The following is a 27,984-nucleotide window of genomic DNA, read 5'->3' on the forward strand; positions in this document are numbered from 1 at the left end:
GAACTTTGCTGTGGGCGATGACGTGCTGCTGCTGCCGCCGAAGCGCGGCAAAGTGGGCAAGCAGCTGGGCCGCAACCGCATCGTGTGCCGCGTGGTGGAGATCAAGCGGCCCTTTGGCGTGACCATGTACCGGCTGCGGAGCGGAGCTGGAGTGGTGGAGGGTATGCATCAGGCCAGCAGGCTATCTAAGGCGCCACCCAGCCTGGCCAGCGAGCTGACCTTCAGCGGCACGGCGCAGCGAGGAGTGCCTGTGGTGTCTCTCAATGTGGCGATGGCGGCGCAGCCCGGCGGCGGCAAGGCAGCCGTGCGCTGCGGCTGCCGCGGCGCCTGCACCCGGAACTGCAGCTGCAAGAAGAATGGTGCGCGGTGTGGGCGGCACTGTGGCTGTATAACCGGTAAGGGTGGCAATTGCACGAACCATTGAAGAAGTGTGCCTTGTACGCTTTGCCGTCTCCGCTGGAAGGTGCTGCCGCCTGTGGCGGCTTCATATTTCCTGTTCATTTCTGTTGTTCGGTCTCTCTGTTCGTGTTGGTTGGCTTGTAAGAGTTGTATTTCTGACGCTAGAGAGGTGAGATGACAGCGGGAGCGTTGAAGCGTGCATGCCATCACGTGTGCAAGCAGCCCCGCTCCGCCCCGCTCAACCCTCAAACATGGCTCTATGGGGTCAGTTCACGTATGGGAGGGGAGCGCCGCGCGGGCTGCCAGGAGCGAGCGGGGGCGGGGGTTGCCCAATCGGGAGGGTGCCACATCAGGGGGCAACACATGGTATCAGTGTGCTGTGCAGTACTGGCACATAACTGCCGGCCACAATTCCCTCTTTACCCCTCGTCCACACTGCAGTGTGCACTCTGTGGCAGCAAGATCCACAGCCTGGCAGAGGCACACCTGGATCACATCATCCCTTTCTCTAAGGGCGGGCCCAGCGAAGAGGGCAACGCCCAGCTGGTGCACCGCTTCTGCAACAGCAGCAAGGGCAACAAGAGCGATGAGGAGGCGCGGTGGGCCATGCTGGCATCCTGCAATGACTTCTGAGAAAGCTCGTGCGGGGAATGGGAGTCTGTTCTGTTGAACTGTGTATTTTATGCCAATTGGGTTCAAGCCGCCGCTCCCCGCCTCCCGGTAGCCCTGGGACTTCCGTTGCAGTGCACCACATTGTTGCTTTGTATCGCGCTGTGGTTATAAATAAATGTTACCAGCATTACAGTGCGATGCGGAAGAAAGAAGCAGCAGTGTGGAAATGGTTCAGATAAGTTACGTGTCTCGTCTCAATGCATCCCCAGGACTGGGCCTGGGCGCCCGCCACCTTCAGCGTCCACTGCTGCCGCAGCATCCACGCCGTGTGCCCTCAGTCCTTGTAGTCGTTGATGCCGTCAGTGGCGATGATGTAGCTGGCCTCCGCCTCGGGCAGGTTGGGGGCGTCCACCACCTGCAGCGGGGGCCCGGCAGGGGAGGAGGTCACACCAGGAGGAGGTCACACCAGTTTGGACTCCTGCCCACACAGCAGCACCCAGCAGGGAGGCGAGGAGGCACCTTCATCAGCCGCTGCTCCGCCTTGCCCTTGCGCACGGACAGGCGGAATGTGGAGGCGTGCGCCAGCACGTGGCCACCCACTGCGCCGAAAGCAGCGAGGGGCCAGGGCCAGGCAGCCATGAGGAGGGCAGGTGTGACATGAGAGTATACAAGTGCCCAGCCTGGGGCCTCCAACGCAGCTCACCCGGCTTCTTGGGATCTGCCACAAACATGGCGCCGCCCGAGGGGTCCGAGATGACCTGGTTGGTGATGAGCACCGCCACATTATACTCCTCAGACATCTGCAGCAGCAGGGCAAGGCACAACACATGAAATGCAGCATTGATGAAAGGCGCTGTCCACTGGGGTGCATGCCGTTACACTCCACGCAGCGCGCCGTGGCCCAGCGCTACCCACAGCCCCGCCCCCACCTTGCGCAGGCGCTGCATGAGCTGGCCCAGGCGCTGCTGGCGCTCCGCCAGCTCGCCGCGGCCGGAAAAGTCCACCCGCAAGTTGGCGGTGATGCTGTCCTGCAGGGCAGGAGCGGTACAGGGCTGAGGGGGGGGTGCACAAGCTGTGCCTGCGGGGGACGCGGCTACCGCGCTGTCAAGGTAGTCAGCGTACCATGATGAGCAGCTTGAAGGGCTCCTCGGCCATCATGGCCGCCACAGGAACCAGCAAGTCTGCGGCAGAAGCAGGCGAGAGGAGATGAGGAGGCACCTGCACCACCTGACGGATTGATAGGGCGTGCTGGGCGCAACATTTGCATCTTGAAAGCAGGGAAGGAGCAGAGCCGTACAGGGCGTGTGCCCGCTGGCCTCCCTGCCCTCAGACCCGCTCACCAAACTGCTGCTCCCAAGTGTGGGCCCGCGCGCATACGATGTTGTCCAACACAGCATCCGACTCCAGCCCAAAGCGCTCCGCGATGGGGCGAATCCGCTCGGGCCTGCAGGTGGGGAACGCGGGCAGCACATGCAGGTCGGGTTGGAATAGGGGCGCCCTAATAGGGGCGCGGTCAGGTGTGCCGCACCCATGGTGGGGCATCAATCTGCCTTGCCCGAAGCAGCCCTCTGTGTCGATGTAGGCCACCTTGCCTGCGCCGACCACCTCTCCTGCAGCGGCACAGCTCGAGTCGTTGGGTTGAAGGGCGCTGGAGGGAAGCTGTTTGTGGCCTGTGCCGAACACTATAACAGGGCTCTGCCAGTCGGGCAACCCACCGCCCAGCAAGTGCCGCCAGCGCCCACCACCCACCTCCCTTCTCGGTGCCGATCTGCGAAGTGACGCACATCGTGAGAGCCAGCTGCGTCTTGCCCGTGCGCCACTCGCCAAACACCTCTGTGATCTGCAGAGCAGCGGCAGCGGGGGAGGCAGCGGCGCAGCTCAAGTGCTCTCGCAGCAGCCTCCCAGGGCAGGCACAGGCTGCGGCTGCCTGGCGCACCGCCTTGGTCTCCACGCCGCCACCCAGCAGCTCATCCAGCGCCTGCGAGCCCGTGCTGATCTTGACTGCGGGGTGACAGGCAAGCACAGATGGCGGCGCATGGAGACACAACCGTGCCAAGATGCACCCGCACATCCCACCTCCACCCTGTTCACCTGCCCCACAACTGCGGTCAGCAATGCCTGGCTCCCCAACTGACCTATGGAGGCCTGCCGCTGCGCCTCAAGCTCCTTGGCCGTCTGGAAGCCGAACTTGTTGGACAGCTTCTTGCATGCCTCTGCAGAGGTGCCGGCAGGCGTTGTGGGTGCTGAGTGCCACACGTGCGGCAGGCCGGGGGATGGGTGGCATGCAGCTGCGGCCGAGCCATTCTGCTGCACTCACCCAGCATCTTCTCCACCTTGGCATCTGACAGGCCCTTGATCTCCGACAGGCGCTGCACGGAGCACGCGGGGTGGGCTGGGCAGCGGCGGTGAACTCGAGCGTTTGAACGGCCACCGCAAAGCACGTCAGCTCTGTTGCAGCGAGTGCGGAACACCCCATCTGCACGCACCTTCTTGGTATTCATCAGCATCGCCTCGCAAGTGTGGAAGCCTGCAGTAGGAAGGCGCGGCCTGCTCAGCACCGCAGTCCAACGGCATCAGCATGGCGGCCAGGGAAGGGCGCGGGTGAGCAGCGCGCACCGGCGTCGCGGGCCTTCTTGATGTCTCCCTTGTTGATGCCCAGCGCCTCCAGCGCCTCCAGTGGCTGCTCAAGGGAGGCAGCAGGGCAACACGCAGGTCAACTGTGTCGCTGGTGCCTTCCCTCAAGGGTCTGTGCCTCGGCTCAGCCCAGCAGCGCACCTGGAAGTCCTCAACCTCCACCACCTCGGCCTCCGCCTGCTCTGCGGCATGCCTTTCGAGCTGCACGGACATGGTGACTAGCTGCTCTGTTCGCTCGCTTTGGGAGCAGGAGATGCGAGGCAGGCTGTGGGAAGGAAAGCGGAATGCAGGGCTCTGAGGTGGAGCAACCAGGGCAACTGCAGATGATCTGCTTTCCAATTGACGTGCCGCCATGTCACTTCTCTGCCCTCTCACGCACAGGGTATTGCAAGGAAATGCGCAGCTGATAAAATTAACACAAGCAGGCGCATCACAGCGCGGGCCAGGTGACAGTGAGCTTGTGGCGGGCAGCCGCCCACTTGGCGGCGGCCGCGTTGGCGGCCACTGGCACGGGCAGAGGCAGGCGCAGCGCATACTGCTCCGCTCGCAGCAGGAGCTCCTGCTGCTGAGAGGTGCTGCCGCCCAGCTCCGCCAGGTGCCAGTCCACCTGAGCCTCCTGCCGCACCCCAGGAAGCTCCACCGACAGGCGCAGCGTGCGCTGGCCGCCGTTCTTCACACTGACAGACGCGCGGTACTTGGGAGTACATGGGCCATCACTGCTGCAGCTGCTGCACGCGCCGCTAGGGGGCTGCTGCCTGGAATCGGGCGCCGCTGCAGACGGTGGCTGTGCAGAGCCGCTGATGGCAGGCTGTGGGTGCTGCTGTGGGTGCTGCTGTGGGTGCTGCTTGTGAATCGCCGATGGCGCGGCAGTTGTTGCAGCTGTTGCCGGCTTCTCAGCAAAACCTGCCGCAGCACTGGTCCCTGATGCTGGCGGCTGCTGCGACTGCCCTGCGGTGCAGCGGTTGCTGCCAGCCACCTGTTGCAGTTCCTGTGCCTGCGCCGCTGGGTGCTTTGCTGCCGCTGCCAGTTCCGTGCCGGATGCCGGATGCTGCAGCACCTCAGCAGCAGCTTCGGTGTCGGCACAGCGGCCAGCAGCTGCCGGCTGGTGCTTCTGCTGCTGCTTCTGCTGCCGCCGCTGAGATGGCGCTGCTGCCGGGCGCGCCATCTTGGCTGCTCCTGCTCGCTGCTCGCCCTCACTCTCTGCGTCGCTTGTCCCGCTCTCGCATTCGCTGTCGCTGCCCTCGTCGCCACCCAACAGGTCGAACGGGTTGGAGCTGGCCCCAAGCTCGGTGCTGCTCGACTCAGCAGAACAGGCAGCAGATGGCGAGCCGGCCTGTTCATCCGTCTGCTCCCGCAGCAGAGCCTCCACCTCTGCCCGGGCAGAAGCAGCAGCAGCCTCGGCTGCCCCCTCCAGCCCCTGCTCTTGCACTAGCTCCTCCGACTCCTGCCGCACCTGCCGCCCCTGTGCTGCCACAGCAGCAGCAAATTCGGGCTCACCAGCGCCCGCAGCTTCCAGTGAAGCAGCCCGCGGCGTGCTGGGTCTGGCGCCATGGGCTGCCGCCTGCGCCTCGCTGCGCTGCCGAGCGGCCGGCAGGTCGCTGTCAGAGGCGCAGGTATGCAGGCGCTCCGGCACGCCAATTCCAATGTCGCTCTGCCACTCCTTCTCCCGTGCCAGCCAAAGCTGGTCGGAGCTGGAGGCAGCCGAGAGATGGGGTGAGCTGCCAGGGCTGGAGGCGGCAGCATTCCCCTGGCCCGCTTGCCCGGACTGGCCCAGGTGCGGTAGGGAGGCGGGCGCCGTCTCAACACGCAGAATGCTCTCAGGGGGTGGTGCCATGCTGTCCAGCCTGCCGCCGGCGCCATCGGGGACCTCAGCTTCCGCCGACGCGCCATCTGCTGTCACCACGACCGCGGCTGCTGCTGCCGCCATGTCTTCCGCCGCACAGCTGCACGCAGGGCAGCGCCCAAGAATTCGCCAATCAGCACAACGAGGTGCGCTAAATGCGATGCGCTCCTGCCCGTTCCAATGCTGGCAAAGCATGGCACCACCCACCTGCGCTCGCCCACCGCCACGATGCGGCGTGGAACCTGGCGTTCGTAAAACAGCAGGTAGGCAGATGAGGCCAACACCTTGGCAGCCGACACCGCAGTGACAGAGGAGTCATCGCACTGGAACCAGCTGCTGCCACACCTGACGTAGGCGATGTAGTGACCTGGGGAGGGAGACAGAGGGAGAGCAGCAGGGCAGACACAAGAGGGGTGTGAAGGGTGAGGATGCATGCACAGTCGCCAGCACGTGTAAAGCCTAGAGCCCGCTTGTCCACACCAAGCCACCCTCCACCTCGCCCACCATAGTCAGTGCTGCGGCCCCAGTCTATGTGCACCACCACGGCGTACAGCCTGTACTGCACGAGATCGCCATCCAGGCAGCTCGCCGCCATGTAGGGCCCCATGTCCAGCTGCTCCGGGAAGCTGAGGCGGCTGGTGATCTTGCCGAAGCGCCCCGGCTGCACGCAGGCAGTAGGGCAGGTGGTGAGCACATGATGCCTGGAAGCCTGACAGCAATCGTTGCTCATTCACTCCACCCAACCCCTGGACTGGCACGCACCGCAAAGCGCTTGAGGCAGATCTGCAGCATGTGCGGCGCCACCTCTAGCGCCGTGCTCTTGTCTGCCGCCACATACGCCTTGCAGCCATCGCACTTGTACCTGCAACAGAGGTACGAACGGCGCAGCCGTGTGAGCAGCAGCAGTAGTCACAGCTTGAGGAGGTGGGCCCGCACAACCACACGGCTTTCCCTGCTGCCCCCGATGCAGTCAATGCTGAGCCCCACCGCCCCAACCGTTTGCCACCGCAGCGCACCTGTTGTCGCCATCCAGTCGCTCCGAGGCGGCAAAGCTGCTTAGCGCGGCCTCCAGGCTGGCAATGCGGGCCGACACCTCCAGCGTCAGGCTGGTGCAGCACTCGTAGGCGCGGCTGATGTGGCCGCAGGACCGGCACTCCACCTGCGCCACAGCATGCACACGTCCGTTGCAAGGAAACCGAGTGGCAAGAGGGCACCCAGGTGCCGGTGTGGGCTGGTCCAGCAGAGGCCCAGGGCAGGCCCACTGGTGGTTAGATGGCAGCCTGTGGGCCTCACTTGGCTGCGGGTGTACCCGCCAAATACGTGGTGGATGAGACAGGTCTCCCGTGAGCGCAGGTCGTGCCGCGCCTTGCCACCCGCCTCCAGCAGCTGCACCGCCTCCACCGCTTCCACCAGCCGCAGGAACAGCTCGTGGCTGTCCTCCTGCCGCCCAAAGGTAAACTGCTTGCCCAGCCGCTTGACGTTGCGCAGCTGCACAGATGGGACGAGCAACAGCAAGTCGGGAGTGCATGTGCTAGGCAGGCCGCAGAGTCTCCCCTGACAAAACACAATACATTCCAGGCCCCACAGCAGCAGCACGACATTTGTCCGGCCGGTTGTGGATGTGCAGGCGCCCGCCAGCAGCCGCGCACTCACCAGCGGGCGCGGGTTGAGCACGCCGCGCGAGGCGCTGTCGCCGTATGCCTGCACCGCCAGCTTCTCCAGCTCACACAGCACGCACCAGTGGCTGGCAGAGGGCTTGAGGCAGCCGCTGCTGTGCTCCCCTGCAGGTCACGCAGGGGCACCGGGGCCAGGGCTGGTGGGTGAGAGGGCTTGGTCACAGCATGTGTTGGCTGAGGTCTCCAACAGGCAGGTTACCTGACACCAAGAAGGCGGCCAGGGGAGGAGTCGCCAGCAGCGCCTGCAACAGGCTGTTGGCGTAGCAGCTGCAGCAGGGAGAGAAGGGGGCCGTGCGCGGTGGGTGAGTTACGTCCCGAAGCGGAGAGGGCGCCTAACCGGCAGGGGGCGAACAATACAGATGCTGTAGGCCAGCGCAAACTCGCCTGTTGCCCACATTCTGCAGGCCCAAAGGTTGTGTGCGCTGCGGGGGCGCTGCCGCCAGCTCTGCATACCGCTCACACGGGTACAGCACCCTGCTGGGCACAGGCAGCAAGCTATTGCTCTCCTCTGGCCGCTGCGAGCTGCCCTTGCCACCTGCTGCACCGGTGGTCTGCACACTGCCGTGGGCACCAGTCGCAGCTGTGCCTAGCTTGACTGCCTGCTGCAGCTGCTTCCTCAGCTTCTTGCACGCGTGTTTGTGCCCTGCTACCCAGTGCTTCTGTTGACACTGCCTCGAGCTGCAGGTAGGGGGCAGGTGAGAGTTCAGCTTGCCAGGAGCAACAAGCAGCAACACAGCAGCTGGTGTGCAGCAGAGACTCACCAGTAGGCTACACTGGAGCAACCGGCACAGCGGTTTTTGGGGTCCTCTGCACCACACTGCTGGCAGGCACCCAGCGGCGGCGGGCTTCGCGACCCTCCCACCAGCCTGCCGCTGCCGCCGCCATTCACTGCCTCCTTCTCCATGCTGTGCGAGTGCCACCAGGCCGGCGCCTCAGACCGCTGCCACAGGAGGTGGCCGCTGGCGATCGGCAGCCTGCAAGGTGAGCAGCAGATGGGCGGTCAGCAGTGAGAGGCGGGAGGGCGGCGGCGGCGGTCAAGGTGGCGGCGGCGGCCGGCAGGGTTTGTGAGGGACCCCAAGCGCCGGGGAGTAACCCAGGCATCACTCAAGATGCGGGTGGCTCCTGTGAGGCCTGCGCGCTCACCCAATTGCCACGCAGAGCGAGAGAAGGAGAACGGCCAGGCCGACAGGAGAGGTCAGCAGCGCTGCGACCAGTTGCATCCCACGCTGCTCGCTGGGGCGGCCTTCGTGTCGCAGCCGGCAGACATTTCACGCCACTGCAGAAGGTCTCTCGAATTGAAGACCCACCGCCGTGGCTGGTTATGCAATCCGGCCTATGAGTGCTTCCACACGTTGTTAAAAGAACGGGGAGCCCCCGCCTCGGTTTCTGCTCTGGCTGCCAGCTCACCCTTCGTAAAAGCCCGGCCCTCTGCGCCCGCTGTCTTGCATTGTGCGGACGACACGGAGGATGCTGAGGTTGAGCTCCAGGGAGCCCTGCCGGGCGGCGATACGAGTCTAACACAACATGCTGATGCGGCGGCTTCCCGCCCCGGCATTGCTGCCTCCTGGCTGCGTTACCCCGTGTCCAAACCTGACGGTGATGAGGATGCCGCTCCCGACCTGTGGATCTTTGATGAGCTCAAACATCAAGTTGCCAGGTGGATACAACCGATCCTATCCGCAGCCTTGTTGACCCGCCACACGGCCCGTAGTGCGGCATGCAAGCGACTGCACGACCAGCGCACCGACCTGGCTCAGCTGCCCGGCTCATCATTCGATACGCCCACGTTGGCTGGCAGGGATCCACAGACATGGTCGGCACCGGGGCCTTACACACTTGACTCTTCCCCTGCGCCGCTGGTCGGCATCACCTCCACGCTCCCCTGGCACCACGTCAGCTTGGCAATGCAATTGCGGTGGGGCAAGCTCTTCACCCGGGCGCGCGCCCACCGCCTGTACCCAACCAAACATCCCGACCCCACATGTGGCCTGTGCCAGGATAGGCCGCCGGAGACGATCCCGCACTGCTTTGGGGCCTGCGCCCACCCAGTTATTCACGGCCTCAGGTGCAAGCGCCATGGCGCTTCAGTCAAGTGCCTGGTTGACACCATTGCTGCTGGTGGCCTGGGCGACCGCTTGTTATATCACGACAGTGAGTTGGGCGACCGCACCGCTCGCAACCTGCCAGGCCTTCTCCCCCGACACCAGGGCCATACCACCCCGGACATTATGTTCCTCCCTGCTATGGAGCCCAACCGCGCCCACACCATCTCACTCAGCCAGCTCACCCCTGAGGAGCGTGTGCTCGTCTGCGTGGAGGTCACGCATGCCGCCGACACCCGCCTTTCGGCGGCAGTTGCTGACAAGCTGGAGCAACACAGCTCTTGGATGCATTACCTGGTTCAACAGGGATGGCAGGTCACCTGCTTCCCTGTCGCCGTGTCCCACTCGGGCCTGGTCACTTCCACAGCGCGCGCTGCTCTCGAGCGGTGCGGCGTTGCGCCCCGCCAGGCGGCAACAGCGGTTCGCCGCCTTGTGCGCAGTGCCCTCGCTTACAACGTGCAGATCCGCACATCGCGACGATCGCTGTATGCACAGACGCCGCCGACAGCTCAGAACCCTCCAGATCCAGTCTGACAGCCTCCTGTGGGGGGGGAGTGGCGGCAGGCTTCCTCTGGAAAGTCGCTGCCACCGTTTCTCCCCCTGAGTCACCCGTGTTTGGTCACATCTTCTTCTTCTTGATCACACGGTGCCGACCCCATCGTCCCTGTGCTGGTGTGCATCCCCGTGACCCTCACCGCATCACAGTTGATGGCTCCAGGCTTGGGAGTAGGGCGATAGGATGGCTTCAAAGGGTGCCGTGCCAGACAACCGAACCTTGCCCAGCAAGGAGGCGGGCCTCTTTCGGCAGCTGGCGAAGCAGTATGAGGTGCGAATGCACGGCATGCGGCCCCAATCACGGCCTCTGGTTGGGCCTGTGCAGCTAGGGCTGCTCAATTGGACCGGCGCCGATGCCTGCCAGCCTGCACCCCTCACCGTCGCAGCGGGCGTCGGCAGCGGCGGCAGCCGACCTGTGTTCCCCGCCGGCCCATTCTGCTGCAGACCAAGCAATACAAGAAGGGCGTCAAGAATGCTGACGCCATTCTCAAGAAGTTTCCGGAGCACGGCGAGACGCTGGCCATGAAGGTGTGAGCGCTGCCTGGACCCCGTGCACACCCCCTTGCGCCCAGCACCAACGTAGCATCTAGCTCATGCAAATCGCCTGTCAGCAACAAGAGGGAGCAGAGCCAGCGATGCATTCGGCAACAGGGATCATCCACCTTGCTCCCATGCCTGCGGCCGACCTTGGCTGCCGCCCGCCGCCCACCGCATGCGCCGCCGCAGGGCCTGCTGCTCAACTGCCTGGAGCGCAAGGAGGAGGCTTACGAGCTGGTGAAGCGAGGGGTGAAGAACGACCTACGCAGCCATGTGTGCTGGCACGTGTACGGGTGCGCGGCCTTGTGACAACGTGGTTGTACCAGGGGGCATAGGGCAGCCGGGCAGTGACCAGCAGCACATTTGCTCAAAGCAGGTCCTCAAGTTTGCCTTCCCCTCATGTTGCCAGCACCCCACATGTCCATACTGCCCCCTGTATCGCACCCTGTACTGCAGCTTGCTGTACCGCTCCGACCGTGAGTATGACGAGGCCATCAAGTGCTACAAGAATGCGCTGCGCATGGACAAGGAGAACCTGACGGTCATGCGCGACCTGGCGCTGCTGCAGGTGCTGAGTTGGCTGTGTTGATGTGGGGAGTGTGGGGTGGGGTACGTGCTGCCTTCGCAGGTGTGCAGATTGCTGCAATGTAGTGGTGAAGGGTGAATGGGCTGGTAAACACCCCCCATGCCCCCCACCCCACCCCCCCATGCTGCCGCTGCCCCTGCTGCAGATCCAGATGCGCGACCTGCCCGGCTTCCTGGAGACGCGGCAGACGCTGCTGGAGCTCAAGTCCAACAACAAGCACAACTGGATCTCGTTTGCGCTGGCACACCACCTCAACGGGCACCACGAGGTGGCGGCCAAGGTGCTGGAGAGCTACGCAGGTGCGGGTGGAGGCTGCTTCGAGTGGCGCACAGATGGGCTTTACAGGTTGTCTGAGTTGGCCCAGTTGCTCTGGTGGTGTTCCATTCCAGGCTTCATTAGGAGCCTGTAGGTGGCAGTAGGCGATTCCTGCCTGCGTGCCTGTGAGTTTAGCTGATTCACGCCCTGCCTGCCTCCTGCTACCGCGTACCTGCCGTCGCAGCCACGGTGGATGAGGAGGGGCCGGGCAGCAATTCGTCTGAGGCGTATGAGCACAGTGAGATGGTACTGTACAAGGCCATGGTGCTGGAGGAAGGCGAGTTGCAGCTGGGGATCGTGGGATGGAGTGTGGTGGAATAGGCAAGGCAGAGGGTGGGAGTTGCAGCCGGCTACTTTGCGGTGTTAGCAAGGTTAGCCGCCTGCCTCACCATTGTGATCGCTTAGCAGCTGGCCGATCCGTGGTTTTGCTGCCTCTGGTGGTGGCGCAGGCGGCATGCACGCGGACGCGCTGGCAGTTTTGGAAAGCGGCACGGCTGCTCGGCGGCTGCGCGACCCGCTGGGTGTGAAGGAGCAGCAGGCACGGCTGCTGCTGGCGCTGGGGCGGCAGGAGGAGGCTGAGGTGGCCTACCGCCGCCTCATCACCATCAACACGGAAAATTACCAGTACCACGCAGGCCTGCAGGCAGCGCTCAGGCTGCCTGCGGCGGCAGCCAACGGAAGCAGCGAGGCGGCGGGGGGGCAGCAGCAGGCTGAGGCAGCACTCAGCGAGGAGCAGCGGGCGCGGCTGGCGGGTGTGTATGCTGAGCTGAGGCGGGAGCACCCGCACAGCGTGGCTGCCAAGCGCATGCCGCTCGACTTCCTGGTGAGTTGGGATGCAGGAAGGAGGAGAAGGGGAGAGGAAAGAAGGGAGAGTTGAAGGCATATGGGGATTGCTCACACGTGTTGCTGCAAGAGGGCGGGCACACATGGCCTCTTCTCGTCCCTTTTCTTTTAAAGGCCTGTGCTGTCACTCCTCATCACGTCCTCGTCTGCCTGTGCCAACCTCCTGCCCTCCCCTCCCGCCTGCCTGCCTCGCGCAGGAGGGCGATGAGTTTGTCGCGGCGGCGGATTCATATGTTCGCAAGTACCTGCTGCGCGGCATCCCCTCCCTCTTCACAGGTGTGCAAGCCTGCACTGCTCTGGAGTACCTCTGGTTCGTTTTCTCAGTTAGTTGCCTGCAAACATTACTTTTACACACCCGCATCCACTCCTCCCTGTCGTGCCACTGCCTGCAGACCTGAAGCCTCTTTATAACAGCAGCAGCAAGGCGGCGCTCCTGGGTCAGCTGTTCGAGCGGCTGGCTGGCAGCTTGCGGGTAAACGGCACGTTGCCGCCGCTTCAGGAAGACAGCAGCAGCAGCAGCAGCAGCAGCAGCGAGCAGCAGCCGGCTCCGCAGGCGCTTGTCTGGGCGCTATTCTACCTGGCGCAGCACCATGACCGCCTGGGTCGCACGTCAGACGCGCTGCGGCTTGTGGACGAGTGCATCGAGGTGGGCAGGTTGAAACAGGGCAGCGATATGCACGGTGATGGCTTTGTGTGCTTCTCAGCGCACGTCTTTGCTGCCACGCCTGCTTCAGGCACGCCCTGCACATTCGCGCTCTTGTGTATGCCTGTGGCAGTTCGCCCATTGCCTGTTCTTCTGCTTGCGCTGCGTTTGCGCCCGGCTTTTGCAGCACACGCCCACACTCATAGAGGCGTACGTGGCGAAGGCCAAGATCCTGAAGCATGCTGGGGATATGGAAAGCGCGGCGCGGGTGGCCGACGCCGCCCGACGCCTCGACCTCGCCGACCGCTACCTCAATTGCGTGGCTGTCAAGGCGCTGTTCCGCGCAGGACATGTGAGCGGGTTTTGTACTTTTTGTGTGTGGGGGCGCACCAGGGTGGGGGGGGTGGGGGGGGGGGGCGCTAGCCCTGGTGCCGCTGTGCTCCGCACCTGCCTAAGCAGCTGAGCTGATTTAGGTGGTTCTGCTGGCTGCCCCGGTGCCGTCCTCCCTGCAGACTGAGCTGGCGGAGTCCACGGCAGCGTTGTTCACACGGGATGGCGAGCAGGCCAACAACCTGTTTGACATGCAGGTGGGCTGCGGTGCTGGACTTGCTGCCTGCCCAGCACCACCCCTGTGTGCTGCCATCTCTTACGCTCGCTGGCATCCTCCCACATTCTCCCGTCACACAGCCACACGCCCCGCGCCACACGCTTCCATGCAGGCCATGTGGTATGAAGTGGGCAGCGGGCGCGCCTACCTGGCACAGCAGCAGTACGGCAAGGTAATGGCCCACACAAGGAGCCATGCACGGCAGCGAGTCTCGTGCTGCTCTGCCTGCTGCTGCCCCATGCGCCTGCACTCCCACGACTTTGTCACACGCATCGCGCTTAGACCCTGCTCTCCCTCGTCTCCCCCCCACCCACCTCGCAGGCGCTCAAGCGCTTCCTGAAGGTGCAGCAGCACTTTGAGGACTTCCAGGAGGACCAGTTCGACTTCCACGGCTACTGCATCCGCAAAATGGTGCGCCGATAGAACTCCACGGGCAGCGCTGTCATCCAGACGCCACCGCGGCTACTGCTGAAGTCTGTGTGCCAGACCACCACAACTGCCGCTTCCTGCGCTCCCCTGCCTGCGCCTGCCTGGCTGCAGACGCTGCGCGCGTATGTGAGCATGCTGCGCATGGAGGACCGCTTGTTTGCCCAACCCACCTACCTCAAGGTGCGTTTGGTGAAGGGTGTGGTGTGGATGTTTTGCACTGTGGGGTTGCTGGTGTGGTTGTGTCCGCGGAGCAGGCGGCGGGCAACGCAGTGCGTGTTCAATAGCCCGGCTGCTGCCTGCGCTGCGTCGCAGTCTTTCTCTGTGGCACCATCCCCACTGCGCATTAATGTGCCTCACCGTCTCCCCCATGCGCCGCCCTTTTGTTCTCCCAATGCAGGGCATCAGCGGTGCCATCCACACTTACATCCAGCTGCACGACCGCCCCGCAGGCGGGCAGGCGCAGGAGGAGGAGGCGCTGCTGGCGGGGATGAGCGCAGAGGAGCAGAAGAGGTGGGAGCGCCAGGCAGGAGGAGGGTGGGGAGGGCCGGAGTGCCCTCACTGTCCAGCAGATCAGCTGATGTCCCGTGCTGATATGTCGCTGATGTACTGCCTTGGATGGTTGTACTGCAGGTACCGCCAGAAGAAACGCAAGGAGGAGCAGCGGAAGGCCAAGGAGGCGGCAGAGGCTGCGGCCAAGGAGGCCGTTGAGGCGGCGGCGGCCGCCGCCAAGAAGGGGGACAAGGGAGAGGAGCGCAAGAAGAAGTGAGGGGGAGGGGTGGGGTCAGGGGCTGAGCAGGGGATGGGGAGGCGTGGCAGGGGCTCTACACACCTTGCTATTCCCCGTGCACACACAGGCTGTCTTCGGGCGCTGCGTGTGGGTCTTTCGAGTGCCCTGCTGACTGTGCATGGGCTTCGCCTGCTGCAGGGATGCCGATCCCGATGGCGAGCAGCTGGCCGCCGTGGCCGATCCGCTGGCTGAGGCCGCCAAGCTGTTGCGGCGCCTGCGGGAGCATGCAAGCGACAAGCTGGCGGTGCAGCAGCTCAGCTTTGAGGTGGGGGCTGGCGTGTGGTTTTGCGGAATGCTTGACTGGGTTTGTGGTTGTAGTCTTGACTTGAAGAGCTGAGAAAGTCTTTCAAGTCACGGCGCAGAAAGCATGACTTAAGGCTGTTCGACCATGACCCGAACGAGAGCTGCCTGCCCGTCCATCGCTGCAGGTGTACTTGCGGCAGGGCAAACTGCTGCTGGCGGTGCAGGCGGTCAAGAAGGCGCAGCAGGTGGCGGGCGAGGCAGATCCAAGCGTGCACAGCATGGTGGCCCGCCTGGCGGACGCCGTGGTGGCAGCGGCGCCCTCGCCAGCAGCGGAGGCAGAGGCGGGCAACGGCGCGGCGGTCATGCCAGCTGTGGTGCTAGAGGTGGCGCAGGAGGAGACCGCAGCTCTGCTGGGCAGCAGCGACGTGTCAGCAGCTGCGGCCGCCGCCCACCAGCAGCAGTGGGCGGCACAGCACGCCGGCAACGGCCTGCGCCACGCGGCCGCTGCCGCAGAGGTGATGGCGCCTGATGCGCGCGGCGCGGCCGTGCAGCGGCTGCTGGCGGCCGGCCCTGCTGGGGGCAGCCACGCCGATTGCGTGGCTGTGCACGACCTGCTTGCCAGCAAGCTGCAGATGGCAGACGCGGCGGCCACGTGGCGGCAGCAGTGCTCCGCCACCTTCCGCTGGTCGCCAGTGCTTGGCGGTGCAGACTGCGTGTCGGTGCCGGCGCCCTGGGAGGAGGATGCGGCCAAGAAAGCAGCAGCGGCGGCAGAGTGGAAGGAGGGAGCGGAGGTGAATGGCATAGCCGACAAGGCAGCCAAGCTGGCGCTCTGAGCGCCCTCGCTTCCTGTGCGAGTACGTCAAGGACAGGTGTTGGCAGGCCATTGTGGGAGACATAGGCCATCTTTCATGCCGTTGAATGAATTGGGCTTCTGTAAAGCCCCACAGCAGCATTTGCCACGCATGTGAAGGTGCAGAAGGACGATCTGTGTCGTGGCGGCGTTCAACCAGCCTGGCTTCAGGGCACAGTTTGGAGCTCCTGGCTGCATCCCCCGCGTGTACCAATTCAAGAGTCTGAATCCAGTAGTAGAGACGGGAGGGCGCGGGTGAGGTGAACGATGATGAGGCGAGAATTCAGCAGCAGCACCAGGGGACCCTTTGCCACTTTCATTGAACTTGCATGTACCAGTGGTGTCTGTGAAAATGGAAGTCGCCGCCTCCCCTGCGCTGCATGGCCAAACCACCGCTGGTTGCCCCGAGATCGCCTCACAAATTTTTCACATGATGCCTCGTAGCCTGTGCACGTAATCACACTCCTCATGCGATGATAAAACGGGCTTGCGATTGCTGTTTGCACCATTCTTCGAGCCCCCGCTGTGTGCCACCACCGCTCCCATTCGCTGCCTCCCTTCTGCCTCTGACAGGCACCCTCCTCACATCCGGGCATCGAAAAGCAGCTGACAAAGAATTATTTCTTGCTTTGTCGCCATGGTGTGCACCGCTGCCACCTCGACCACTTTCAGGGCGAAGCCCTTCTCCTACAGCCCTCGGTGAGATGCGGGGCCGCTGTGATGTCTTGGTTGAACAGAGGTCCTGGCGGGCTGACTGCGACGCAGCAACCGGAGGCGATCATTCGTGTCATCAATGCCAGGCTTCTCACCTCACCCACTGCACCTCACCTGCCTAACTGTATCTCACACCCATCTCCCCTCCACATCGGCCTTGCAGCAGTCCGCGCCGCCAGGCCGTGCGCTGCCTTGCCGCCACCCGCCCGGATGCCGCTGCCGAGCCCGGCTGGGGGGAGCGGGCCGCCCGCGGCGCCGCTGCCTTCCTCACCACCGCGCTCGTGGCCTCGGTGAGTGCGTGGCCGGCGAGGCCTGCTTGCAACTGGAGCACCAGAAGCAACGGGCAGCCTGGTTGGTGCCCATGACGGTTCTGGCCGCTCACGTGCCGACCCGTGCGGCCCGTCCTTCCGCCTGCCTGCAGGCCGCCACCGCTGGCAGCATCACCTATGATCAGCTTCAGAGCATGACATACAAGGTGGGTGAGCAGCTTGGATCACAGAGGCAACAGCCTGATCCTCGCCGACTTTGGGCCTGGGGAGCTGGTTTCGCAAGCACCGGTGCAGCGCCCACCTGCTCTGGGGCCGAGCCATGAAGTGCATGTACCCTCACTCTTTCGCTCCCGTTTTGCTCGCCGCCACTGCGCAGGAGGTGAAGGGGTCGGGGCTGGCCAACCAGTGCCCAATTCTGGGCCCCTCTGCCGACGACGGCCTGGCCAACATGCCACCCGGCAGCTACCGCATGGACATGTTCTGCATGGAGCCCAACAGCTTCCAGGTGCACTGCCGGCTGGCAGTCGTACCGCAACCTGTTGGCGGGAAGGGACACCAGGGACACCAGGGACGCAGGGCAGCCGTTGGCAAGCCTGTCGGGTCGTCGATGCCGGCGTGCCAGCCACCCGTGCCTGTGTGCAGGTCAAGCCGGTGGGTGGCACCAGGTTCGAACCTTCCACCCTGCTCACCCGCAACACCTACTCTCTAGACCAGGCAAGCCCGCCATGCTGTTGGAGGGTGGCCACTTGTGCACCTCTTTTTGTGCTGGGGTCAGCCACAGCGGGGCCGAAGCGTGGGGCTGCACCCTTACCACTAGTCATTTCCCTGCCTCCAGATGACCGGGACTGTCAGCGTGGCCAAGGACGGCACGGTCACGCTGGCTGAGGAGGATGGCTTCGACTTCCAGCCCGTCACAGTGAAGGCGAGTTGTGCCTGGCTGCTCTCCGTGCCTTTCTATTGCAACAAGGTGTGTGCCGTACAGGCCAAGAGCACTCCCTCATCCCTCGCGCCCTCTTCCCATTGTGCAGCTGCGCGGGGGAGAGGAAGTGCCGCTGATGTTTGCGGTAAAGAACCTGAAATCGCAGGTGAGGGGCGGCGCTGTGTGTGGCAGACCAGCCCCTCCTGCCCACACCACACCCCAGCACTGCCTCCCCATGCTGAATGCCACCGTGCGACTTGCTCTACCGTCCCCCTGCCTGCCCGCCGCAGGGCCCCTGGGACGGCTTCACCGGCCAGTTTGATGTGAATGCCTACCGCGGCGCCACCTTCATGGACCCCGTGGGCCGCGGTGGATCCACTGGATGGGACTATCAAAAAGGACTTCAGGCTGCCGGCAACCAGAGTGAGTGCAGTGTTGCAGCGTGGTCGGGGTGTGCCCGGTGGAGCAATCAGGCTTTTCCGCTCCACACAGAAAGCCTGGCATTTCTTGCAGATGGTATCTGATGCCTCGCTGCTGCACTCCTGCCCCACCGTGCCTTGCTGCTACCCTGCTCCTGCCCTGCCCTTGCAGCCGAGCTGGACCGCGAGAACTTCAAGCGCGCCGACCCCACCCGCGGCGAGGCCCTGTTTGCCATCTCCCGCGCTGATCCCGCCACGGGCGAGGTGGGCGGCGTGTTTGTGACCCGCCAGTTCGGCTCCGACGACATGGGCTCCAAAGACCCGCCGGAGGTCCAGATTGAGGGCACTTGGTATGCCCAGCTCAGCAGCTGAGGCTTTGCTTTGCCTCCTTTGATGTTGGTTCCCATGCCCAGTTGTCTCCTCCACCTGCCACCACCACATGCTCGCTCCTCTGTCCCCTGCTTCCATCTCTCGACACTATCAGACTATCCCTGCTTCAACTACTCCTGCCAGTCCTTCGGCTGCCGGCAATGCAGCATCTAAGCTCCCCAGCTTTCCAAACAACAGCTCCCCAACAGCAACAGTTCCCCAAAGCTTCCCAACGATTACACGTGCAAGTATGATTGAACGATACACCCCTAGAAGAAGTACCTGCGGCGGCGCATCGCAAGCAAATGCCACCATTATTTGATCTACATACAACCACTTTTGGCAACACCACTTATTGGCAACTTCTCTCCTGACCCCACCCAAGATCTAATGCGAGAGCCTGTAAATCCAGTGGAGGAGATGGCGACTCCCCCGAGCTGAGAACTGGTGGCTGGGCCCCGCTGCCACACCTAGCCTTTGCCCCTAGCCTACCGTTTCCTGCCAGTCAGCGCTGTTACTGGGGCTGCGCAGCAGCACGGGACCTCCACACAGCGAAGTTGCCAGAGAACAGTGTTGGATGGGGAGTGAAAGCGGGGAGCAGGAGCGCAGGTGCAAGGGAGAAGGTCTGACAGGGTAGGAGGCAAACACCAAAGCGAGCTGGGTTCCTGCAGCAGCGGTGCAATGGCACGCTGTTGCAGCCAACGCGAGCTTAGGCTCTGGGTGCTCCCTCTAGAACTCGTCCTTTCCAAACAGCCGGTGCCAGAGGGAGGCCAGCACAGGGACCACCATGCTGCCCGCCAGCTGAGGGTAGTCGTGGCTGTTGAGGCGCAGCACCAGCTGCAGGGGAAGATAGCAGCAGGCCGCAGGCCGTCAGTATGCTGCCTCCTCCCTTCCTGCTTGTGCTGGCAAATGTGGCTGGCCAGGGCTCTCAACCCCTGCACCTCAGGTAAGACCCCCAAGCCCCGGCAGCCCTCCATCAGCCGCCCGCCCCCCCTCACCTGCCCGTTGCCCTTGTTGTTGTACTGCGCGCTCATGGAGCAGAGGGTGTCGCTCTTGCCGCCCAGCGCGCCGCCCTTGGGCAGCTTGAACTCAGTCGACAGGTTGCCGCCCACCACCACGTCGCGGCGCTGCCACACCGCGGTGCCGCCCATCAGGATCTGCAGGGTGGGGGTGGTGCGGTGGTGTGTATGCATGGGGTGAGGGTAGGTTGAGGATCAGGCTGAGGGTGGGGGGCCGGGCAACATGCTCACGGGGGTTGGGGCCAGCAAAAAAAGACACACGACAGGCCGAGGCCCGGGCGCAGCTGCCGCCCAGCGCAGCTCTGCTTTGGTGCAGCACAGCGCAGCCCCCGCAGGCCTCACCCGTGCAGTCTCGTCTGCCGAGGGCTTGATCTTGAGGTCTGCCGCCAGAGCGGTGCCCTGGTCGTATGCCTGCCCCGCCTTGGTGTACATGCGTCCCACTGCGGGGGGTGGGGCGGGAGGAAGGGTGCGGCAGCGAAAGGGGGGTGGTGAGTGTGTGGATGAGTTGAGAAGGCACGTTGGGGACAGCGGGGCGCTGGCTAGGGTCGAGGCAGCATGCGGCATGTGGCTCCTTCACTCACGCGACATGCGCAGCTTGGCGTTGGGCAGCACGCGCACGCGGTCGTCGACCTTGAGCCCATATGCAAGCGCGCCTTGCTGCAGGCAAGAAGGAAGGCAAGGTGCGTGCATGGGTATGCAAGATGCGTTGCTCGGGGATAGGAAGGGAGTGTGCACGCGTGTGGCGGCTGCTCTCAGGGTAGCGGTCGGCTGGCCCTCCTGCCGCTGCCACACTCAATAAGCCTGCAAATGCCGACGCTGTCGCCCTGCCCTGCCTGCTGGCCATGCCTCCCTGCCCTGATGGGAGTCAGGGCAGGGATGCCCAGCCCTGCACGGCCCAGCCCCTCTAGTAGGCGCTCGCCTTGAACGGGTGCGAGTAGTCTTCTCCCAGCTTTGAGAACAGCGCGCCGATGGCCACCTTGTTGCGGCGCCCTGTCTTGAGCCGCGTCTCCAGGCGGGGGGTGTAGAGCACATCGCGCCCAATGGTCTGCACGTTGCAGGCGGCGGTGGACACCCAGCGCCCGCTGTGGTAGTAGCTGCCCTCGGCCTCGCCTGCGGAGGGCAAGGGAGGAACAAAGAGTTGGGGTGGGCAGGTGGGCGAGTATGCGAGGTAGCCGATGATGCGCTTGCATCCAAAGTGCAGCAGGCGGCAGCCCTGGTGACCGCCACAAGCGCCCTTCTCCGACACCGGGGCGCACCCTGGAAGGTGAACTGGCTCTTGTCCTTCTGCACCTGGGCCCAGGCCACAGCCGGCACGCCGCCCAGGTACTGCCCCTTGGGCCGTAGGATGGACTGCGGGGGCAGGTGGGCGGGCAGGGAGCAAATGGAAGGCGTTGCTGGCAGCAGGAAGGAGGCAGGAGGCATAGCGCCAAGCTGTGTTGTGGGTGGCTTGCGTCCCCTGCCCAGCCCCAGTCCGCCGCGCCTCTTCCCCCTCTGCCTGTTTCCAAGCCATCCTGCTGTCGTCTGCCTCATCTGCCTCACCTGCTTCTCCACCTGCACGCTGTCGATGCCGTCCTCGTGGTCCACCGCGCCGTCAGACACAATGGGCCTGCATGGGAGGGAGCGGGCGGGTAGGGACGAGTCAGATGGGCCAGGGCTAACGTGTCCACCCAGTCGAGTGGTGGCACGGCGCTGGGATCCATTGAGCCTGCTTGCTGCGCTGGGCTGCATTGGCCAGCCACTGAAAGCCCCCAAATGCGCCCCCCCCACCCACGCCACCAACACAACCCATGACGAGAATACGTACGCCAGCCCAGCGTGCCAGCTCACCGAGCGATGATGCCAGAGGGGTCCTCCAGCACACGGTACCGATAGCCAGTCACGTCGGGGTCGAAGCTGGGCGCCAGCGCGGGCTCGGGCGCTAGGATAGGCACGGTGCCGTCGGCGTCCTGGCGCGCCTCCTCGGCCCGCTGCTTCAGGTACATGCGTTTCTTGCGCAGCTGCAGGGAGAGAGGGGCGGTAATGGGTGAGGTGGACACAACAACAAGCATGGAAGTGGTGTGAGGCAAGCAGGACACAGACGCGTGGCCCAATCAGCGACACCCCCCACCCAAATCACAACCACCACTCACAACCAGTGGAACAAACCATTCTTCTAACTTGGAACCAATTGGCATACACACCTGCACCGCCTGCTCGTTGGAGGGCAGCTTGCGGATCTCGTCGTCCTGCTTGATCTCCCGCTCATCCTCAGGCGGCTTCCGCGGGCTGCGGAAGTCCACCAGGCGCGACAGCAGCCAGCCCAGCGGCGGCACCTTCATGCCCATGAAGGGCTGCATGCGCGCGGCGGCGGCGCGGCCCTCGCCTGCACGAAGGCGGGCGCAGGCACGAGGGCGTCCGAGGGCAGGGTTTTCAGGGGGGACACAAGCAGCCGGGTGCGAGACAGGGAGACAAGCAGCTGGCGCTCGGCTCACTCTCTCGCAGCGACCTGGTCAGCCACCAGCTGTTGACCGCCTGCCTGCCGGCCCCCGAATGTCTGCCACCCCTCCTCCGAAGCACCACCCGCAGCACACCCACCTGGCTTGAGCAGCGCGTTGGCCTCGTTGAGAACCTTTGTGGTGAAGAGCAGCATGAGCAGCTGGCGGCACCAGGGCGTGCCGTTGGGCAGCACCAGGTCTCCCTCCGCCGAGCGAGGGCAGGCGGGCGAGTTCTCGGCCAGGGCAATGGGGTTCATCAGCCTGTGGTCAACGGGGGGGCGAAGGCAGGCAGGCAATGTGTACGTGTGAAAGGGTGCAGCTTGCCGGTGGAGGTGCAACTTTGGGTAGGTGAAGGCATGAGCTTGGGTAGGTGAAGGCATGCGCTAATGAGCTAATGATCAAGGGCAGCCATAAAGGCCAAAAAGGGCCGCAGGCTGACCAAGCAGAAGGGCGGGCGCACCTCTGGTCCCCCGCCACCTGGCGCAGCATGTTCTGCGCCTGCTGGCCGCGCTGCTGGTAGAACATCTCAAAGGTCATGGGCTGCCCCCCGCTGCAGTGGGTGTGGTGCAGGAAGGCTGTGTCGGAGCAAAGCATTGCCGCCACTGGAGAACAGCGCTGGCCACACGCAATGCACAGATCCTGCTGCTGTGCGGCGGCAGGCCGCAGAATAATGTATGGTGGTGGTGGGGGCAAGCGCGTGCCTGGTGTCTGGCGGCGCGGACCCCCCGTGCGTCAGCAGCAGCACGGTGGAGAACCACATGTCCTGGCCAAAGACCTCGGTGATGGAGCGCAGCACGTTGAGGTCGGCCAGGTCGCGGCGCCCCGCATCCAGGCGGTCGAGGTACAGCACCGCCTGCGGCTTGTGGCGGTTGAAGGCGCGCTTGGCGGCGTGCAGGCGGCGCAGGTTGCTGCCGATGGCGCCTGTGCAGGAGCGGGGGAGGTAGGGGGGAGCAGGGGGAGGGGGTCAGAGGCAGCCAGAGAGGCGGGGCGGCTTGACCAGCCCTCTAAAGATTTCCAGATGATGCCACAGGTTTGCCGAAGATGCTCCCCTGCCAGCTGGCTAGCCCCCCATCTTTGAGAGCACTCCGCTACCCATCGAACACCGCAGCAGTGCTTACCAGCAGAGGGCTCCAGGCCGGGTGTGTCGATGAAAGTGAGGGGGATGCCGGCCACGTCACCGCGAATGATCTCCACCTGCACACCCCGGCCACGCAGCCCAGATGCAGCCCATCAGCTGCCTGAACAGACCGTCTCCTTTCGCTCCAACACACACATGCAATCACCATCACCACCATGCAACCACCAAATAAACAGGCACACACACAGCACCAGCAGCGCCGCCACCACCGCACATACACACTCCGCCCAACCCCATCACCGCCCCTCCTCTGGAAACCGCACCTTGCTCGTCTCGCGGTACCCCACGGGCTGCGGGCGGCCCAGCAGCGAGTGGATGGTGGCGGTCTTGCCTGTCCCCTGCAGGCCCAGCACCATGATGGTGCACCCAAAGTCCAGCGGGGGCTGGTGCGTCACCTCGGCGCGCTCCGCCTCTGAGGCGGGGTCCAGGGGAGGGAAGCGGGAGAGGCGGTTGGCGGTTGGTACAGGCAGGCATGGCATGTGGAGCCCATGTACACGGCCCTGGCATTGCGAGCCTTCCACCCTCCCCGCGTGTCTGGCACGACCGCGGTCCCCAGCCAGCCACTCTACCCTGGCGAGCCACACCCACCCATCTGCGCCAGGTCCTCAATGCCGCGCTGCGGGCCGGCTGCAGTGCCCAGGTGGATGCGCTCAGCCATGCCCAGGCGGTACATCATCTGCTGCATCACCGAAGCGCGGGTGGGGTACTGCACCAAGGGGAAAAAGTGGGAGGAGGGGAGGAAGTTGGGCAACGAGGGAGGGCAGGCAGGGTGTAGATAATGGCTCAGCTTGGGAGCGGCAGCGCGAAGGGGAGCGCGGCCAATGGCAACCGTGCATGCGAGCCTTGGCAGCCTGCCTGCTGACACACGCAAGGGGTGACATGCAACAAGGGCAGCAGCAGGCCCCCAGGGAGATCCCACACACACCTTCATGCGCAGCGCGATACGGTAGATGTCGGTACGGAACTTCTGTACTGCCAGCTTCACCTTGGCTGCTTTGTCCGTCTCAGTACCATCCAGCACCGAGGAGGGCGGCGGCGGCGGCGGCGCCACCGCAGCTGCGGCCTCGCCATTCTGTGCGGCCGGCTGCTGGCGGCGGAAAAGCATGGGGCTTGGTGCAGCGCCCGCGGAGGGAGCGGGGCGGGGTGGCAGGACAGGGCCACCTGAGGGTGGCTGCGGGGCTGCGGCTGGTGCTGCGGCAGGGGGTGCTCCAGCCTCGCCGGTGGATGCTGTGTCTGGTGAGCGGCGTGGAGGCAGGGCAGCGCCCAAGCCGCCACGGGGTGGAAGCACGCCGAGTCCGCCCCTGGGTGGTGTCGGGCCGCCTCTGGGTGGCAGGCTTGGGAGGCCCCTGGGAGCCTCTGGCTGTGTTACGCTGGGGGTGTTGGCCGCAACTGCCGCTGCAACTGCGTTGGCAGCAACCGAGGCCGCGAGGCTGTCGTCGTCTTGAGGCGGGCCCGCCGCGGGTGCCGCTGCCGCTCCGTCGTCGTCTGCTGCGGCCGCGCGCCTGAAGATGGAGCCTATGTCAAAGGGCAGCCTGCTGGCGGTGGAGGGGGAACCCGCTGCGCTGTGGCCTGCAGGGGAGCAGCGGCGGCAGCAGCACACAGACACACTCACATAATAGGTACCGCACATCAGAGCCGCATGGCACACGTCAGGCTGCCGCAGCTACAGCACTGATCTGGCTGCCCTCTGCCCTCAAACAACAATGGCAACGGTGCACGACCCCTGGAAGGCCACCAACGCAGCGAACATGCCGCCACAAGGAAGCCCTCACCCTGGCTCAGTGCGTCTCTGTATGCCTCCTCTCCCTCGCTCTCCTCTTCCACCTCGTTGTATTCGTAGTCCTGCAGCACACAGGGCTCAGGCACACGCATGCATGTGCGTGGGAATGCACAAGCCCCCACGGCATCTTAGCTTTTCACTAGCCGGGTTTTCCAGCATCCCCTCTCCGTTCCAGCTTGACCACCATACTACACGCCGTAAATAGGCGTCGGCCCACTCGTCACATGACCAACAGCTCCTGCTGCCAGGCACAGGTTTGGCTGCGGCTGGGAGGCCGCCGCGGGCGCCGCCAGCAGCGCCGCCACTCACGTCGTCGGTTTTGACGTCCTCGAGCTCGCCGGTGGACTCCGGCTCGGATAGATACACCTCCTCTTCGCTGAAGCAGGGCAGGGAGAGGCAATGTGAGTGCCTGGAGGCCAGTCACCCAGATAAGGTGCATCTGCAGGCCCGCAGGCACACGCACCTGTCCTCAGGGTGTCCGTTCATGGTGGGAGCTGCAAGGGGGGATGAGCACAGAAGCTGTGAGCGCCTGGGCCCAGCAAACATATAGCAGCGCATGCAGGGGTGCAGGAGGTCGCCCAGCCCCGGTCCACGCACCTGAGGTACCACCTAGCACTCCCGAGCCGTGCTGGATGGGCGGCAGAGGTCCATTCTGTGGGCGGACGGCCAGTCCGAGGTACATATGTACCTCGGGAAGCCAGCACGCGAAATCGCGCCGCCATCAATCCCGCGATCGCAGCATCGGCACGCGGTGATCCCTAGGCTGCATTGTGCCAGCCGCTCAATCTGCACGCGCCTCCCCACCACCAAACCCCACCACCATGTGCACCCGGGCCCTGACGGCGCTCCTGGCGCTTCTTTGGGCCTGCGCGGTGCGTGCGGTGCCCCTGTACCAGCGCCCGATCAATGGCGACTGCATTGAGATGGATGGCAGCAGCGATGGCGTGCAGCTCTACCCTGACCAGTACAGGCTGGTGGGCGACGAGCAGGTCACCGATGACTTCACCACACAGGCAAGCCCTATGGCGGGCCGCGCCAATAGCGCCCTGCCACCACTGCTGCGCCAAGTCGGAGCAGCGATGGCGCATGCACTGCCGCTCGCTTGTGAGCCTGCCCTGGTTATCCATGCCTGTCCACACCACATCGGCTGTTGAATGGGCATGCATGCGCAGCAGCAGCAGTGCCGCTAGCCGCTGGCGGCAGTGGGCCCCCACTACATTACCAGGATCGCTTGCCGGCTCCCACCCCTACCGCTCAACCCCCCCCTGTGCAGATCACATCTGCCCTGGGTTTCACCGTCACCTATCACCCCACCTACAAGGCAGGCAGACGCATGCTGCTGCTCTTCCCCCTCATGCAGCAGGGGCCGAGCCGCCTGCTCTAGCGGTGCTTTTTGACGGCTCCCCAGCCTCCCGCCAATGCCCTCCAAACCCTCCCATCTGCCTCTTGACTCGCCCCTCTTCTCCCATCCCCCATCCTGCATCCCTCTTCACCCTCATTGATTGCAGGTGGTGAACAACACCATCGCCGACGAGGTGTATGTGCTGTTCCAGTGCGGCGCCGATGCGCCCCCAGAAGCCGACTTTCCCGAGGGCACCAAGTTCTTCCGGGTGCCCCTCACCTCCATCTCCGCGCCAGAGACGGTGCCCTACTCCTTTGTGGTGAGCAGGGCAGGCAGGAGAATGGTGGGCAGTTGCACGGCAGTGGGATCGGCAAGATGGTGCATGCAGGTCGAGCTGCTGCTGCAGCTCCCGCTGCCGCCCTGGGCCCCACATCCCAAGCCCCTGTCCCGCCAGCCCCACATCCACGCTCTCTCTTCAATCGTCCTTCCTGTCTCCTGGCCCCTCCCGCCTGCAGGAGCTGCTTGGCCTGACTGACCGCGTGCACGACGTGTCTGAGTACGTTGTGTCGCCCTGCGGCCAGGCCCTGCTGGCCTGCCCCACCGGCAACCGCGCCTCCCCTGATTTCATGGACCTGAGGTGGGCTTGTGTGGGTGGTGGAAAGTTGGTTGGTGGCGTGACTTGTATGATGGGTGGGAAGATGGTAAAGTCAATGGTGGATGGGTGAGGAGGGCTTTGTGAGGGATGGGGAGGCAAGGCTGTCATGTGCACCCCCTGCCACCTTGCTGACCCTCCACTTGTTTCGCCCCGCAGCAATTCCACGCTGCTGGAGGAGGCGATCGGCGGCTCTGTGGACGGCATGCTCAGCTCTTCCGCCAACCCTTTCGCCAAGAGCTTTGCGCTAAGCGCGGCGCTGGACCCGGGTGCGTGGTGTGCAGTGGCCGCCTGAATGCTGTGGTGAGTGTGCAGTCTGATGGCGGCCGCGGGCTGGCAGATTGTGCCAAGGCAGCAGTGCCCCCCCGCCCGCCCCTGCTGCAGGCGCGCTCAACCGTGCCGAGTGGATCAAGTTTGTGGGCCTGTTCTTCAACCGGGAGAAGGAGGCCAGCGACGTCTTTGAGGGAGTCAAGGGCGAGTACGAGGCAACCAAGGTGGGCGGGGTGTAAGTGCGTGATGGTGAAGTGAGTGTGGGGAAGCTGGTGGCAAATGGGGTTCAGGTGCATGGTGTGAAGAGGAGCACAGTGCCAGTCGCTGGTCTCGCAAAAACACTGCGACGCGCCCGCCACGATGGATGGATGGATGGATGGATGGATGGATGGATGGATGGATGGATGGATGGATGGATGGATGGATGGATGGATGGATGGATGGATGCTCACGACTTGCTGTCACTCCACTGCGTGCAGGCTGCCGCCACCAGCGCCGCCGCCGACAAGCCGGTGGTGGCCTGGGCGCAGCATTTTGAGTACCCTGGCATGGGTGAGCGGTTGGTTGGATAAGGCGTAGGGCGGCCTGGAGGAGTGGTTCAGGGAGGAAGCGAGCGAGTGAATGAGAGCATTGGTCCGCACTGCTGCGTTCAGGCCCTCATCATGTCGGCATTCCTGGAACCTGATGCGTCCGCACCACTTCCTTAAATGCTGCCCTGCCCCCCTTGCTCTCTGCAGGCGAGTCGTACCAGCTGTCGTTCGATCCCTACCAGGCCCAGCTGACCGAGGATGCGGGCGGCGCCATGCTGGACCGCGATGCGCTGGCCGCCACACAGGGCGTGCAGGTGGGCGCCTGTGTGTGGTGGCTCGCAAGGCAGGGCAAAGGCAGCCTTCCTCGGGCGGGGCGTGTATGTGTGCCGAGTGTGTGTGGGGGGGACGGGGGGGGGGGGGGGGCCGGG

At 64.5% G+C, this 27,984-nt stretch overlaps 5 protein-coding genes across 5 annotated transcripts in view; 3 read left to right on the forward strand and 2 right to left on the reverse strand.

Moving 5' to 3' along the window:
- Positions 1 to 1,032, forward strand: part of CHLNCDRAFT_145317 (hypothetical protein) — a gene marked incomplete at both ends in the record, with an annotated part of 3,254 nt that extends 2,222 nt beyond the window's left edge. The window contains 2 exons of the mRNA XM_005847853.1: positions 44 to 304; positions 841 to 1,032. Coding sequence (XP_005847915.1) covers positions 44 to 304; positions 841 to 1,032 — 453 coding nt within the window. The remainder of the gene's footprint in view (positions 1 to 43; positions 305 to 840) is intronic.
- Positions 1,033 to 4,075: 3,043 nt separating this feature from the next.
- CHLNCDRAFT_145319 (hypothetical protein) lies at positions 4,076 to 8,810 on the reverse strand (the record flags this gene model as incomplete). The annotated part of the gene is made up of 12 exons (XM_005848015.1): positions 4,076 to 5,588; positions 5,696 to 5,855; positions 5,993 to 6,149; positions 6,251 to 6,350; positions 6,505 to 6,647; positions 6,782 to 6,976; positions 7,142 to 7,269; positions 7,364 to 7,431; positions 7,618 to 7,715; positions 8,027 to 8,138; positions 8,572 to 8,657; positions 8,784 to 8,810. 12 exons carry the CDS (start codon positions 8,808 to 8,810, stop codon positions 4,076 to 4,078), a joined length of 2,787 nt encoding a protein of 928 aa, XP_005848077.1.
- A 1,096-nt stretch (positions 8,811 to 9,906) lies between these two features.
- CHLNCDRAFT_35269 (hypothetical protein) lies at positions 9,907 to 14,905 on the forward strand (the record flags this gene model as incomplete). Its single annotated transcript, XM_005847854.1, has 17 exons — positions 9,907 to 10,092; positions 10,266 to 10,349; positions 10,548 to 10,651; positions 10,815 to 10,926; positions 11,090 to 11,243; positions 11,444 to 11,540; positions 11,746 to 12,082; positions 12,300 to 12,378; positions 12,495 to 12,748; positions 12,933 to 13,097; positions 13,258 to 13,332; positions 13,465 to 13,524; positions 13,674 to 13,763; positions 13,893 to 13,961; positions 14,179 to 14,291; positions 14,412 to 14,543; positions 14,707 to 14,905. The coding sequence occupies exons 1-17, from the start codon at positions 10,006 to 10,008 to the stop codon at positions 14,903 to 14,905; spliced, it is 2,211 nt and encodes a 736-aa protein (XP_005847916.1). The 5' UTR covers positions 9,907 to 10,005.
- A 1,831-nt stretch (positions 14,906 to 16,736) lies between these two features.
- On the forward strand, positions 16,737 to 18,354 carry CHLNCDRAFT_22722 (hypothetical protein; the record flags this gene model as incomplete). Its single annotated transcript, XM_005847855.1, has 6 exons — positions 16,737 to 16,850; positions 17,021 to 17,170; positions 17,293 to 17,382; positions 17,480 to 17,611; positions 17,854 to 17,986; positions 18,155 to 18,354. The coding sequence occupies 6 exons, from the start codon at positions 16,737 to 16,739 to the stop codon at positions 18,352 to 18,354; spliced, it is 819 nt and encodes a 272-aa protein (XP_005847917.1).
- Positions 18,355 to 18,850: 496 nt separating this feature from the next.
- CHLNCDRAFT_57727 (hypothetical protein) lies at positions 18,851 to 25,248 on the reverse strand (the record flags this gene model as incomplete). The annotated part of the gene is made up of 20 exons (XM_005848016.1): positions 18,851 to 19,188; positions 19,350 to 19,508; positions 19,713 to 19,810; positions 19,952 to 20,027; positions 20,347 to 20,480; positions 20,627 to 20,720; positions 20,910 to 20,976; positions 21,198 to 21,367; positions 21,551 to 21,732; positions 21,945 to 22,105; positions 22,305 to 22,394; positions 22,567 to 22,765; positions 22,963 to 23,038; positions 23,246 to 23,394; positions 23,571 to 23,688; positions 23,908 to 24,066; positions 24,352 to 24,551; positions 24,755 to 24,824; positions 25,072 to 25,138; positions 25,226 to 25,248. 20 exons carry the CDS (start codon positions 25,246 to 25,248, stop codon positions 19,081 to 19,083), a joined length of 2,400 nt encoding a protein of 799 aa, XP_005848078.1. The 3' UTR covers positions 18,851 to 19,080.
- Positions 25,249 to 27,984: the final 2,736 nt, after the last annotated feature.

This window comes from Chlorella variabilis, assembly GCF_000147415.1.
Source record: "Chlorella variabilis unplaced genomic scaffold CHLNCscaffold_9, whole genome shotgun sequence".
NCBI classification, from domain to species: Eukaryota; Viridiplantae; Chlorophyta; class Trebouxiophyceae; order Chlorellales; family Chlorellaceae; genus Chlorella; species Chlorella variabilis.